Genomic DNA, 15940 nt, shown 5'->3' with positions numbered 1-15940 from the left:
TCTCTCACAAGACACGGCAATTTCTAGTGGTCAAAGTCCTTTAACACCTTGTGATTCAAGCCCTCCGGATATGGCATTTGCCATGATAATATCACCTGATGAATTTTGTCTGATAGAGCAATAAAACGCTGACGTTAATGAATAGAGGGACATGTGCATGCAGTAAAAGCTACATTTTCCATATTTTATTTGCCTTTATTGTGCAAAGCATATCACCAAAATACATTTTTAGTATCTGTCTCTCTGTAAATTTTGTTGCTTTCTATTTGATATTTAAGCACTAATGACCATGCTGACAGTGTGAGGCATTCAAAACAGTGAGAAACCAGAGAGCAGACCTGTGTGACAGCTGGTCCAGTCAGATGTCTGTGCTGAAATGCCTGGCATGGCTGCTCTGTTACCGTATCTCAGGCCAAAACCCAGAGCAGCAGCATTTTATCTGCACCTCTCACGCCTTACCCGACTCACTGTGTTACCAGCAGCAAGAGTCGCATTCATCTCTCCCATTCCTCAGTATGCTTAAAAAGATGATGACACGTTCAGCTGCTACTGCTGTTCTGCTGATACAAAGTACAAAGTACCAGAAAAGCTGACGGTGCATGTAAGTTGATGAAGAGCCCATTCTGTTGATGATTACAGTCTGCTAGTGCTCAAAGGGTGACTTTATATTTTGGCACATACATTTTATATCCTAATTAACCCAAAGGATTTTATAGTTTACAGAGGACATCTTAAGGTTTACAGTTTTACAACCTACAAGCTCTGAGTGCTTCTGCGAGTGGCTCTGTCACAATAGCAGAGAGCTAATGTCTACATTCACCTGCAGCTGCTTTGCTGTGTTTGTAAGTGAATACAATAACAAACATATACACTCATCAACCATTTTATTAGGTACACCCGTTCAACTGCTCATTAATGCAAATGTCTAAATAATAACATGGCAGCAACTCAGTGCTTTTAGGTGTACTCTCAGTAGCAGGGAAGCAAAAGCCTTCATCAAGAACTCAATGGGAATTTGGAGAACACTAGAGGCCAACTTCAAGCCCATTGCACAAGTCACCATCAAGTGCAGGATTTACCAAGGAGATGCTCTGTCCCCACTGCTGTTCTGCATAGTCCTGAATCCCCTCAGCCAGGTCATCAACAGGACTGGCTACGAATGCCAACTTCAAAATGGAGCGTCCATCAGCCACCTCCTGTATATGGATGACATCCCAATTTGGGAGAATGGCTCCAGCAGATTCCAGGAACAACATCTGAAATCTCTGACCAGAAGAGTGCAGTCCTGGGAGCAGCTAAGCTACTGTGCAGGACCCTCAAGTTCCTAGGCCTCTGGTAGAGGACCCGAGCTTGGAGGTCAATGACTGCCCGTAGGTCAAGCTCGGGTCCTCTACCAATCACTTTTCTGATTACCTAAAATTGTAAATGCCAAATTTTAATTTGGTATTTGGGAATCAATACCAAAGTACTACTTTATGCCTGTCAGACTGTGTTATCTTTTTGCTTTTTTTGTAGATTCAGTTAAAGAAATGGAAACAAATGTTTTGTCTTGTGGCAGGCAGCTCATAACAAAGTGCCTACAGATGCAATTTAAAATTGGTTCTTTGCTAAGTTATTTGTAGAAACAACACTGATTTTTTTCCCTTGAGTTAGGTGCCTGTTTTTGCTTGAATGACTTATAGGCACCTATAAATAAAGGTGGTTCAATACTTTTGCACAGATCTGTAGTTTGTGTCAAAACACATCTAAGTGTTTATGGAGCCCTCTAATGACCACATACGTAAAATGTATTTAGGATTTCTTGTGTAGAAGTGCAGGAAAATAAACTGGTTCATATGTTTTTCATTCTAATGAGTTTTCAGTTCTTTTCTTTTTCCAAAATAGACACACCCGCAAACCAAGTTAAGCGCAATGGGGAAAAAAAGACATTTCAAATGTGTGTTGGGAGGCCTGAGTCGAGACTCCAGTGGAGAAAGTGATTCATTCATTGTCCCATAGACAAGATACACCAGGAGATGGTGCCAGAGTGATATTCTTCCTCCCATTTACAATACAGTTGATGTGTTTAAAGGGCATCATAGTTACTTCCTTGTTTACAGGAAATTGTTGTCATATTTAACAGTTTGCCATGTGCACATGCATAAATCACAACAGCTTTGTTTTGCAACACTAAAGGATTTCTGAACAGCATGTGCTCTCTCTCTCTCTCTCTCTCTCTCACACACACACACACACACACACACACACACACACACACACACACACACACACACACACACACACACACACACACACACACACACACACACACATATCTAATGCAGATCTAATACTTTAGTGTCTGAATACCTTAATGCTTTGCACAAATATTCTATGACAGGAAAAATGTGGTCAGAAATCACAGAGAGAAGTAAGAATCATGCGTTTAACTGTCTTGGCCTTTTGCATGTGTTTTGCCAGCTGTAATGGAAGAGCGAGGCAATCGGTGAGCATGTAGAGGAGGGAGGAAAGGCGGGGGGGGGGCAGACAGTCTCACCCACACCGTTCCACAGAACAGTCAGTACTGGCCTGAACAGCTGTGAACAGAGCAGGTCTCCTTACTCCTGCTGCTGCATGCTCCTGCAAAAGCCTCACATGGAGCCACATGTGACAGACAACACCAACAGCAGAGCACACTGTGCTGGGACTCAGAGAGCACGGGAGCTCCCACTGCAGGGCTAACAGCCAGGCACAATCAGCCGGGGCAACAGAAGAACAGGAACACACACAGACACACACGCTTTGTGCACTCACGTAACTTTGGTAGTCTGTAATTGTGAATGCATGATGAAGCTGCCACAGCACAGACACAAGAAAACATACCTCTACTCAGTGATGCATTTTACTATGTAGCCTGGTGGAAAATGCCTTCTGGGTGCATGATGCATCAGTCAGGCAAGTTTTTTAGTTTGTGAGAAAGGTCACCACAGCTCTTTTGTTGACAAGAGGATCATTGTTGAAGGGGGGGGGGGGCGTCAAACCCAATCATACAGCTGCTTTGCTGTTACAGCCTGAGTCGCTCACATGAAGCTACAGATAAGATCACTTATGTAGAAAACTGTTGTGTAACCTACTTTGCACTCTGAGCTCCAGCTTGACTTGCCTTAAAAACAATACTGCAGTGGACGCTCTTTGGAAAATAATTGTAGAAATAAACTCATCTGATAAAATAGCTTGTTTGCATCCATTATCTTGCAGAATTACAGCTACATTGATAGAAAGTAAAGGCATTTTATGGTTACATACACATTTTGTCATTACATACAAGCATGGTGCTTTTTCCATACCAACCTTAGAGCTTATGCACGTAGAGCACACTCTGCCTCAGAGATAACATATCAGCCTCTGTGGCTACAGAGTCACAGGAAGCTCTCTGGTGTCACCCTCTGAACTCACACTACTGCACAGACAAAAGGATGGCAGTTGACCCATCACTTCAGGTGTCACAGTTGTGAAATTTTAACTGTAGTCTTTATGTGTACCTTCAGCAGTGGAGAAAGTGAGACTTTCATTTCTTCTTTTTTTTCTCCCATGAACTGCGAGATTCCTCTCTATGCTCCTTTACAGCTTTCTTTACTGCTATTTCAAAATACTCCTGGGTACCAAATTTACTCCTTATTTGCCCATACAGCATTACTAAAAATATCACTTTGTGAAAGATAAACAACGAGACAATCAGTGAGTCAGCAGCAGTTCATGTTCTCCTTATGGTAGCCTTCTGCTTATGAGAGGCAGCCAATTTAAAAAAAAAAAAAAAAGGCTAAATCGAGCTAAAACAGCTTGTTTCAGACACTGGTTGAACTGTGAGGCTGCACCGGGACTCAGTGTAAGATAAATTATTTTTGACCTGTAAATCATGCAGAGCTATGCTAGTAGAATCTAAGAATAAATGTTAAAAAAAAACACAAAACAACAACAACAACTGGAGCTGGAAATGAGCAGAATAGTCCCCCCTTTAATATTTAAAACCAAGTTTCAGGAGCTCCCCAAATACCCACTAAAAGGATGCCTTTAAACCTAAAGACCAAAACTCTGATGTGATTTCCTCAGACACAAATACCAATTAGATGAGATGAGTAAAGCTGAAGTTAAAAAAAAAAGATCATATAGTAAGCCAAGAACAGCACTGACATAAAAAAAAATGACTCCAATGATAGTGATAATGTTGACGATGATGATGATGCTGATGAAGGCAAGCATAGTGATTCACTGGCTGTCCTCCAAAATAGAAACGCCTGGGCTATATTTGCCCTCGTGACCATGGTGACGAATCAAATGACATCAGAGGCTGTGTAAAAAAGAGCCAGCTCATGTGTACATGTAAGACATCAACCATTCACAGAGAGGGAGAACGTCAGAGTATCTATCTATCTATCTATCTATCTATCTATCTATCTATCTATCTATCTATCTATCTATCTATCTATCTATCTATCTATCTATCTATCTATCTATCTATCTATCTATCTATCTATCTATCTATCTATCTATCTATCTATCTATCTATCTATCTATCTATCTATCTATCTATCTGTGGCTCCAGTCCATCTTGCATTGCTACCTGACTGGAAAGCAACAGCACACAGCCTGTGATTATCTGATACTTCTGATACTATCCTTGAGTTAATAACCACGAGTACGAAGGAAGGAGAAACTGGGGCAGACTTTTACGTGCCTAAAGCTTTGTCAAAATTCACCAGTATTATTGCTGTATGTGGGCCATCGCTGGCACAGCTTGACTGAAGCCAGTGGCAGCAACCTGAGAGGCTGCCAGAATGTAGGTTAACTTAAGTTATGTAACCTGGACTGTGAGCAGCAATGTTTTGCTCTGACGATCTACTGACAGGCGTTAGGATCAATATATAGAATACATGCATTAAAGAAAGCAGCTCTAAAATAATGAAGTGATACCGAGTGGCCACGTGTGGGAGGTTTTAAATCTGAAACCTGTGAAGGAATCGGGTCAGGCGTCTGGGTCAGTTTACACTGTGATAGCTGCACTGATACAGTGAATAAATGTGGTAAACTGTGAAAGAATGGCTGAATATTATCAAACTGTAGGAATAAAAACTTGACTTTCTCTGCTGCACTGGTGTGAAAAAGACCACCCACCTGACACATCTAAGACACAGCATGCGGTGCAGTCACACCGTGCGTGGTAACAGCCTGCAAAAAGGAACAGGAAACTCCAACTGTATTTGCTCAAATGTATTTTCGTCCAGGCAGCGCAATTGTGCTATAATTGGCCACATGAAGCCTCACGTAGCACTTTGATCATGTGTTATGAGTAAGTCACACCAAGATCTCAGACAGGATCCTTCAAGCTGCAAAATCTACCTTGTGTCAAATATCCAGAGAGAATTCTAATTTTAGCAGATGAGAACAGACATATCTTTATTTATGTGCCATTTCTCAAAACTATAATCCTTCTTTTCCCGCTGTTTACTTTCCTCGCTGTTTACTCCCCACGCAGGTCAGTGGAAGAGAAGCACACACACACGTGCACGCGCACACACACATGCGCGAGCAGTGCACTACAGTGATCCCAGCCAAAGTGGGTCACTCTCTCGTAACACACTTCCACAGAGTGCTGAAGTCGGGATGAGCGGGCCTTCTTCTGACCAGAGGATTTGGACCAACAGATATTTGGGCATTAGTGCAGTTTTTGCTTAACCCTTTGAACTGATGCACAGATCTGTATCAACACAGGGGGTCAGAGCTCAAACTCAGGAGTATTTTGGGCTTGTCCATCTTTCCATTCATCTGTCTGTCCATCTGTTAATCTGTTGCTGTGTTTCAGCAGTCTCCCTGAGCTTCATTTTCCTCCCAGTCGGGGATGCAGAGTGTACAGCCTGTGATTATCTTTAAAAGCAGAGGCACTGGGATCTTAATCCAGCTGCTTTACCTTTACTCACTCACAAGTTTTATGCTGTAAGAAAACCAGTGCGTGCACACATGTTAAGCTTTAATTTACGACAACATCTGCTTGTACGGAGAATGGTGTGAAAGCAAGAAAGAGGATTTTTCTTTGCGTTGAACGGGGAAGAGGCTTTACATCCAAATCCATAATCCTGACCATCTTCAATCTTCTGCACTGCAATAAGTGTCTTAAAGAAGTGCCTGAACAGAACCATGACTCCTACCAATATAGCAGGAAATATATTGCAGTAAAATAACACAAACATCAAGGGCTGTGTCTCACCTTTGATGATTGTGTAATAATTTTTATTAGAGGTCTAAAGGTGGTTTACAAAGACACAAAAAGCCATGAGAAGTTTAAAAAAAAAAAAAGAATTGTTTTATTTATTTGTAACTTTTTATAATTCATTTATTTACTTATTTGTACTTGCCCACCTTCTCTAAATGAGTTGATTTCTTGTTACTGGCTAAAAAAATAATAAAGAAAAAAACTAACACCCCACAGAAAAAAACATAAACGTTTCCAAGGCACTACGTGTCCTAACTCGTTTGTAATAGTGGCTCACTGCCTTCTGATAATAATCACCAGCTGGAGGTTTAAAGGTTATTTACCAGCACATCAGCAGTGGGAACAGTACAGCGTGAACACAGCAGACAGGAATCTGTGGGCAGCGGTGGGTGAGAGGCGTCTCCCGCCTCTGCGTGTGTCACCGTCTGCGTCAAGACAGACAGGGGAGCCGCAGAGAGTTTATGGAAAGCAAGAGGATTACCTGCCCGACACTTCCGGTTTATTTAGCCGCAAGATTGAATCTCGGTAAATGAATCGACGGTTAAAAAGAGTAATATAGTACAAAGGAGTAATGCTGTAATTTTTAAAATTTGCCTGTGGGTAAATATTAAGTTCTTGAACCGTTTACGTCGAGGCTAATGACTTCATTGCGCGAGGTTGCGCGCATGTGCGAGGTCCGTCGAGGGGAGTGAACTATCTTGTTGATATGTTTGGTGTCTTTGGGAGCTCCCAGCCAGCCCTCTCATGATCACACTGGTACTACTGTGTTGCTTCTCTTTAATCACAGACGGACACACAATGCTCAGCTGGTTGGACGGCGGACAGGACCCATAACTTTGTGTCAGTTTGAGCCTTCTTTGTTATTATGCTGCGTTTTACTTCGTGGTGAGTAACTCAGAAAAAGCGTCCCTGTCAGTAATTACTTTAGCCTAATAGAGTGACCTTAAATTGTTTAAAGCTTTTTTTACTGTTTATAAGAACTACGTAGCATATTTCTGTGAAATGTGATAAGTCACTGGACCATTGCAGCCAATTTTACTGTTTCTACACAATAAATTCACTGCTTAACTCTTGTCGTGAGTCTCAGATCAAAGTACTGTTGAAGCAAACTTGTGTGTCTGCTGCTGTGTTCGCACTGGTTTAAATGGGACCGTGCCCGCAAGCGTTTGTGCTGCAGCGGGGGGAACAGTGTTGTCATTGTGGCCGATATGATCGCCGAGTGTGTCTCCCTCCGCGAGGTGAAGAGGTCAGCTGCCTAATGACTGTTATTATGCCAAGCAGGAAACGACTCCTACCCTCTTCCAGTGAAAACCCCGCGTAACATTCCTCCAGGGATTTAGTGTGTCTGAACGCTTTATTGTTCCTTGTGTTATTGTGGTATTTTTGGTGTTGTAGCACGTTTTTCCAGTACAAAAAAGTCCCGCAGCCTCTTCTTAATGACTTCTGTGTATTAACACAGTGTAGTACCTCCCTCTTACTGTTACACGTGAACGCGCACGTGCACTACCCACTGCTGCTGCTGCTGCTGCTGTTTTGAACCTTTAAATTATTGATGTGGTCTCAGCGGACACCTAGACGAGCAGTGTGGCTTCTCTGCTCTTTCAGATATTAAATGTAATAAATGTGATGGAACTGGAACAAGAGGGTGCTATAATAACACCGCGCTGCAGTATTAATTAGACATAACTCTCACTTTATTTCTGGGAACCTCGAGCCTGACTGTGCAGATGCTTTTCACCTGAGCTAAATTCCTTTCCAGCTGCTTTTGTAGTAATGGGTTTTTCTGTGTAAACAGTGTAGGAGCTAAGCTGTCTCTTGTTTCGGCTCATATTTGCTGATAGATCTAGGAAGTTGCTCGGACACACACACACACACACACACACACACAAACAGGCTCACTGGTTTAAGGTATTTGCTTACTGCAGACAATCAGAAGCCCCATGTGGACCCTGGTTGACTGTGCATTAGCGCAGGGCAGTGACAGACTGTCAGGGCAGTGGTTTACATTCCTTTTCGCTGACAAGAAGAAATGTTCCTGGTGTAACTGTTGGGGAATGCAGTATGTTTTCAGTTTTTTGTGTTAAGTTCAGTCTAAATTCCAGTCCCCGGGTGTTTTTACTACGGTTGCCTAATGGATCATGATGGCATCCTCAGCGCAGATGGCTCTAACTGTTGGGAAAGAAGAATATGAGTTATAAAATGATTTTGAGTGTCAGACTTCACACACATTTTAACTGTTTTTCAGTGTGATTACTCAATATAACGGAAAAAAAACTGGAGGTGCAACAAATTCAGACAAAATTAATTCTGACTGTCTTGAATATTGAATTTTTTTTTTTTTATCCCCAAAATGCCAAAAACCTCCGTATTCACTGACTTTCTCTGGCTTCTATAATATTATTTATAATTTGGTGTTTCTGGATTGTTTCTCAAACAAAACTAACCACCCATAAACCACACATAGGAAACTGTGCTCTGTGTTTTCAGAGCTTTATGACTCAACCCAATCAGTCAATTAACTGATAAAATATTTGGCTGAACAAAGGCGGTCATCTGCTGCAGCCCTAAAACTAGCAGTAAATGGACGTGTTCTGCCTGACAGCCTTTATTTTCTGTTACTACTCACTTTTACTTTTTGTAGTTTAGGAAAAATCTTGCCAAAGTTTGCAACCCTCAGAGCTTGTATTTCCATGTTCACATCCAAAAATAGCATTCACTTGAACCATTACACCCACACCCACCCCAGCTCTTAGCACACAACCACTGGACGGCCCGTTTCCATGAATTCTTCACACACACACACACACACACACACACACAAAAAACAACTTGAGGAATTACTGGAATGTTAATTACTCAGTGGGGAAAAGAAGTAGTAGTGTTGGATTTAAAAAAAAAAAAAAAAATACTCTTTTTAAAATGCTCATCTTGTTGTTACTTCACATTGTTCCACTTGCAAAACGTGACATTGTAGGATAATCCCTATCAAGACTGAATTAGCCTAAACAAACTTGTGACCTGAAACTGGTTCGACCAGCTGACGCGCAGCTTTCAACAGGAAGACCTGTCTTTCTTTCAGCTTTCAAAATGTGCTGTTTATGTTTTCAGTTTCCCCTACATGTGGGAGCTGTCACAGTGCTGCTTTAGTTGTTATTTATTTAATTGTTTTTCCAGTATTAAAGTGTTGATTTACATGAGGTCTAAGTTTAAATGACTAAAATTATCCCTTCTCCTTGTAGAAGCATGAATTATTCAAGCTAATGCCCCCTGTTTCCTTTCTGTCTCTGCAGAATGTGTACCTGCCACCACCGCCCAACAATGAGAGGCATCCTTAAGAGAAAGTTTGCAGAGGTTGATGACAATGCCTACTCGTCCTCCTCCTCACCCTCTCCTCCATCCTCCCTCTCCTCTCCTGCCTCCTCAGAGTCGGAGTCTGACGGAGAGAGCGGCTCTTCTGAAAATCAAGATTTCACACCTCGCAGCCCTGCATCACCCACCAGTTTGCCCAGTAAGTCTTCAAACCAGTGAGCCCCCCCCCCCTTTTTTTTGTCCCCCAACTTTCAAATAATGCAAACCTTCCTTATCTGTCTACTTTCCCATCAGTGTTTTATAGGAGTGTCTCTTATCACCCTGCAGCAGCGCAGTTATGACTGACTGATATGAAAACGCTAACCTTAGAGCTGTTCTAGATAAGACACAGAGGCAGGATGGCTCGCCTCTGGACTGCCTGGCCAGTTGTGTAGAAGATAATTTGCTTAAGCAGTAGGAAGTTGTGGAATCAATTTGAATAGCAAGGTCACTTTAAACAAGCCATATCGAATGGCTGTATTCAAATATCATGAGGCCGCTTATAGTGACAACATTTGATGCACAGTCTGTGCTGTGAAGTCTTAAAACTTCCACCAAAGAACAGGCTTGCCGTAGACATTAAAGTATGGGACAATCAGGCTGATACAATTACAGATTTGTAAATATGTATAAGATGAGTAGATACAGGAGGAAGTCAAGCTGCATGCAGGTGCCACTAAACAAATACTGGAGTCTCTAAAGCGAAACGCGCTTCGCTAACACAAAAGGACACACATTTCACACGCATGAAGAAGGAGGAAACTGACACACAGAAGGAGAGAGAGAGAGACCACAACAACAACATGCAGATGGGAGATTGAGACAGAGAAGAAACTAAATGTCCCAAAGGACAAAACTTCATAATGAGGCACTGACAGCCACAGGAAAGAAAGAGAGGGGCCTGTGGATGGCCGATGATTCACCACAGAGAAGATGAGAGGATCTGGAGGTGAAAATAGGGGGAAAACGAGCTGGAGGAGGGAAAGACGGATCCATCCACATGCCTTGGGTCATGTCCAAACAAACAAAGGGTTTGGAGAGATGTTTTCAGAATATTTACAGTAATCTCTTGGACAGGACAAACGCGGCGTCTGCTAGGCTTGATAGATTCGGTGTGGAAGTGCCTGGACAAACAGCAGCTGAGGCAAGCTTAGTCAGCTAGTCTCCCTTGTTTACTGACTTTTGCAACTGGAGTTGAGCCTCAGTTATGTGTGAAGGTCAGGCAATTTGTTGAAACCAAACTGTTACATCAAGCAGTAACCTGATGAATGGATTGAAAACTAAACTGCCAGTGTCTAATTATACTCTGATAAACACCCAAGTAGCTGCAGGCAGTAGGTGGTGGTGATAGTGGAGGTGGGGGAGGAGGTCACCCCCCCCCCCCCCCCCCCGCTCTGTTCTGTTGATCAGTCTGTTGTTGCAATCGACCCCTGTCTTGGTATTTCCTTTGTACATGTGTGTTCAACCATTGACCCTGGCCTCTGCAGTGAAGCACCTGCAGTGTGTCCCCTAGTGGCCACGCTGAGACCTGCAAAGCTGCAGCTCTGGGCCTGTATTATCAAACATCAAGGAATCTTTTCCTGGAATTGTGCTTCATGTGAAATTAGGAGGAAAGCCGCTTGAACGGTACTTCAAAGTAGCACTTAACTTTCAGCAAGGAGGACTCTGAGAGCGTGGCATTGCTCCTGAAAATGCAAACTACAAACTAGCAACCTGCTTTAAAATGACAAAATAGATTTTTTTTTTTGTGACAGTAATAATTTAGAAACATAAAAAAGACCCTCATTTAATCCACTGTCTTTTATCTCCCCTCCCTTTTCTTCTCATTGGCGACAAAATTTTCTCTATACAGGAAATACTCTGTTCTTATTGCATCCGTTTTTATTGTTGTGTTTTTTTATAATCTCGTTTACTAACACACCAGATGCTTACTTTATAACATGAACAGGTAGTTCTCAGTTTATGTGATGTTTTTGCTGTTTATTTTCTAAACATAACCAGCTCACTCCATCCTGAAGAGGCCTAAGCTTGCAAGCAGACCGAGCAGCGTACGCTTTGACCAGGTGACAGTGTTCAGCTTCCCGCGCTGCCAGGGCTTTACCAGTGTGCCCAGCCGTGGAGGTGCCACCCTTGGCATGGTGCGGAGGCACAGCAGCCTTCAACGGTACACGGTGTCCGAGCATGCCCTGGAGCAACGGCATAGGCGCAGACAGAGGTTCAGAGACAGACGGAGGGAAGAGCGGCTTAAAGCATTAAAACACAAAGTAAGTGCATTTGCTTTCTAAACTTTTGCAGCGCCTGCCTGCATGACAGCTCTCTTACTTTATCTGCTGTGCTCATTCCAGCTGCTTACCAGTGGGGCCATTGACCAACAAGAAGCAGACAGTCTCACTGTGGATCAAATCCCAGATGAAAACACTGACAGCGACATCAGTGATAGTGACCAGGAGGACAGAGGTTTCCTTCAGCCGTTCTCCTCCAAACAACGCCAAGCCATCCTCCAAGCAGCAGGGGTCAGGTTCATTGACAGGGAGGAGAAAAGGCAGCTTCATGCCTTGCGGCGCTCTAGAGAGACCTGTGGATGTGACTGTCAAGGCTTCTGTGAGCTGGAGACCTGTGCATGCAGTCTAGCAGGCATCAAGTGCCAGGTACATCTCCACATAACCAGAATTTTTTCACCAAAAAATTTATATAATCATGTGCTGGGGGATGGTTATTGTTTCACCTGCGTTTGTTTCTTGGTGATTCACGGATTCACTGAGAATTAGTGAATCACTAAGGTGAATCAGTGGGTTTTGTTTTTGAGTAATTCACAGTTTTTCTTCTTTGCTGTCTGTGACACACACAGGTGGACCGCTTCAATTTCCCATGTGGCTGCACTAAGGACAGCTGTGGAAACATTCAGGGACGCATCGAGTTTGACTCCAGGCATGTGCAGACTCATTACATCCACACCGTCATGAGACTGGAATTGGAGCGGCGTTTGCAAGAAGAAAAACAGAGCCCAGAGGACCAGGCTGGTCTTACAGAGGAGCTTCAACATGCAGAGGAGGAGGAGGCGGTCTGTACAGAGCAGAATGCACAGGACAAGAGCTGTCCCTTCGGCTTCACCTCAGAGGAGGTTGGCCTTCCTCTCACCATGCCCACCACCCCTTCATTCCATTTCGTCCCAGAGCGCTTGGTAGTGGAGGAGAACAGCTGCAGCAGTGATATGACCGAATCCTCTTGTTCTTCCTCTGACTGTGATGCAGGAGGATGCTGCAGCGGCGGTCACAATCTTCCTGAAGTTGATGGAGGATTGAGCCGTGCCCTTAGTCTCTGTGACTCGGAAAATAATAACTACTCCTCTTACAGCCAAGTGAGGCATCAAAGAGACCCACTGACACAGCGCAGCAGCAGCAGCAGCAGCAGCAGCTCTGCCACTCACAGCAGTACTACTGACAGTATGGGACCACACACAGTCGACACATTCACAGACAATGTAAACAGGAACTCGGTGACAGATTATCTTGACGAAAATGCGAATCAACCCAGAGATGTGTTTGATGATGACTCTCTCGAGGGCTTGCCAAACACCCCCTCCCCCACTGTGGACTATTCCTTTGGCAGATACATGGACTTGAGTCTGTCCTCTGACTCTGACCTGGAGTTCTTTGACAGCGACTATCCTTGCGGACCACTGCACAGCTCCTTCAAAGGGCACAGACACCCAGACAGTTTTCGCCACCTCCAGCTGTTCAGCTCTGTTAGTTTGCCACAGTACGAGTCGAGCACCCACCTGCTAGAGTCTCTGATCGGGTTAACTGACCAGAACACAGAGTAGATTTATTCGGTCACTGATACCCAGCTTCTTCTTCTTTTTTTTTTTTTTAAGCTGATTTAAGGAAGCACTGCTTTTATGTATTTGTAATAATATTTTGATGTACAAAGAAAGATGGATGATGACATATTTTTCCTAGCTGGATATTTTTCTATTGCTGATTAAAAAAAAAATATTTGCCTTGAATATTGGAGCATTTGAAGAAATATTTGCCTAGATTATGTCATTTAAAAAAAAAAAATCCTAAAACTATATATCATGCCCATCTCACAGAGAGTATGCATTTGAAAAAAATAAACAGTGGGGTAAGAAGAACGAGGTGCCATTTCAAGAGAACATTGTGAATAAAAACACTTGCATACTGCTGAAAGGTGGCCAAGACAGGATGAAGACAGAATAATCCACTTTGACTCATGACTCCAGCCTCCAGGATGTGAATGATTTTTTTTTTTTTTTTAATTAAATAACTACCAGGATCACTGTGGATTATCTGTTATGTGCTTGACAGTATGTCAGAGTGTGTCTGTGATGGAATAATAAAATATTTTTATTTATTTGCTAATTTTTGTTTGTGTGGCAATTTTGTGTCATTTGTTATCTCCTATTAGAGACCTGTATGAGAAAATAAAACAATGGCTCAGGCTTCGTGAGTGCTAAGCAAGAACAAAGAATTTTAGACTTTCCCTTTGACTTCTTTGATCATAAACAGTTATTAACATGTTATAACTTCGGCCAGCGGTTTGGAAAGTCCTACAAAACACGCATCTTCACAGCACACATTTTAACATTTTTTATTTATATTTACAGGAAAACACAAGTGTACCTGGTCATGTCATAGAAGACTTAGTTCCATGAAGTGTCCCAGTAAAGCATTCCAGTTCATTTTTGTAAGCAATACCCAGATCCTGGAGCTGCCTCACATAAATGGAGCGCAGTTATTAGCTGTGAATTACACTTTACTTTGACTTTTTATGTCTTCTGTGGGAAAGCTCTGTTTTTCTGGTTGTTTAAAAGTGCCGCCACTACTTAAGCTGCAACCCCAATTCCAAAAACATTGAACAGTGTAAAATGTAATTAAAAATAGAAAGCAATAATGTGCAAATATCATAAAGCCATATTTTATTAACAGTAGAGCACAGAAGACATCAAATGTTTAAAATTTAATTATATTTAATGATATTTAATGATAATGAACACATCTCAAAAATGTTGGGACAGGAGCAGCAAAAGGCTGGAAAAGCAAGTGGTGCTAAAAAGAAAGAGCTGTATACAAAGAGCATATTAGAGAGGCAGAGTTTCTCTGAAGGAAAGATGAGCAGAGGTTTACTAATGTACAAAAAACCATGTACAAATTGTGGAACAACTTCAGAATAATGTTTTTCAATGCAAACCTACTGTACATAATAACATCAAAGATTCTGGGAATCTGAAGAAACATCTGTGTGCAAGGGACAAAGCTGAAAATCAGTACTGGATCTTTGGGCCTTCAGGCGGCACTGCATTAGAAACAGACATGATCCTGTCGTGAAATCACTGCATGGGCTTCCAGAAATCACTGTCTGTGAACACAGTGCCATCAACAACTGTGGGTTGAAGCTCTATCATGCAAAGAAGAAGCCATATGTGAACATGATCCTGTCTTCTCTGGGCCGAAGCTCATTTAAAATGGAATGAAGCAAACTGGAAAACTGTTCTGTGTTCAGATGAATTGAAATTTTAAATTCTTTTTGGAAAGCATGGATGCCACGTCCTCCGGACTAAAGAGGAGAGGGACCACCCGGCTTGTTATCAGCACTGAAAAGCCTTTTCTTGGATGACAAGGGGGTGCATCAGTATCTGTGGAACTGGATACTTGCACATCTGGAAAGGCACCATCAGTGATGAAAGATAAAATACAGATTTAAGAGCAACATATGCTCCCATGGAGAGGATGTCTCTTTGGGAGAAGGCCTTGCATATTTCAGAAAGACGATACTAAACTACATACTGCATCTAAACAAGAAGTAAGGAAATTTATGTTTGGTTGATTATTTCTTTGTTGTAGCACTGCTTTTTTTTTTTTGTTTTGTTTTGTTTTGTTTTGTTTTTTCTGGTAAGTTTATTATAAAGCATGACATTGTAGTAGAAGAGTCCGGGTGCTTAACTGGCCTGCCTGCAGTCCAGACCATTCACCAACTAAAAACATTTGGCACTTCCTGAAATGAAACACATGACCAAGAAGACCCGGGACCGTTGAGCAGCTAGAATCCTCTACCGGAAAACATTTATCTCCCAAATGTCCAGCAGCTGCTCTCCTCAGAGCAGAGGGGATGCTGCGCAGAGGTGAACACGTCTTTAAAAAGTGGCCCAACTTTTTAAAGACTTGTGTTGCTGTCATCAAATTCAAATCGCGTGTTCCATCGCTGAGGTTCATTAAATAATATCAGCAGCGAAATATGAAGCATGTGTCAAACTCTTTGAGCAGCAGACCGAAGCCAGTCCGTCGGGGATGTGGGAGCTGCGTGTGATCCGGGTATCGACAGCAT

The 15940-nt window shown here is 42.5% G+C and overlaps 1 protein-coding gene across 2 annotated transcripts; it reads left to right on the top strand.

The window, feature by feature from the left end:
* The first annotated feature begins 6992 nt into the window (after positions 1-6992).
* LOC115796297 (cysteine/serine-rich nuclear protein 1-like) lies at positions 6993-13886 on the top strand. Of its 2 annotated transcripts, XM_030752626.1 has the most exons (6): positions 6993-7132; positions 9538-9755; positions 11597-11859; positions 11941-12243; positions 12444-13068; positions 13306-13886. In XM_030752626.1, the coding sequence occupies exons 2-6, from the start codon at positions 9539-9541 to the stop codon at positions 13416-13418; spliced, it is 1521 nt and encodes a 506-aa protein (XP_030608486.1). In that variant the 5' UTR covers positions 6993-7132; position 9538; the 3' UTR covers positions 13419-13886. The 2 variants fall into 2 exon arrangements, with proteins under 2 accessions (XP_030608486.1, XP_030608485.1); XM_030752625.1 differs by having other exon boundaries at positions 12444-13886.
* The last annotated feature ends 2054 nt before the right edge of the window (positions 13887-15940 follow it).

This window comes from Archocentrus centrarchus, chromosome 17 (assembly GCF_007364275.1).
Source record: "Archocentrus centrarchus isolate MPI-CPG fArcCen1 chromosome 17, fArcCen1, whole genome shotgun sequence".
Lineage (NCBI taxonomy): Eukaryota > Metazoa > Chordata > Actinopteri > Cichliformes > Cichlidae > Archocentrus > Archocentrus centrarchus.
Note: the sequence above shows the minus strand (reverse complement) of the source record. Positions and strands in the feature narration are given on the sequence as shown.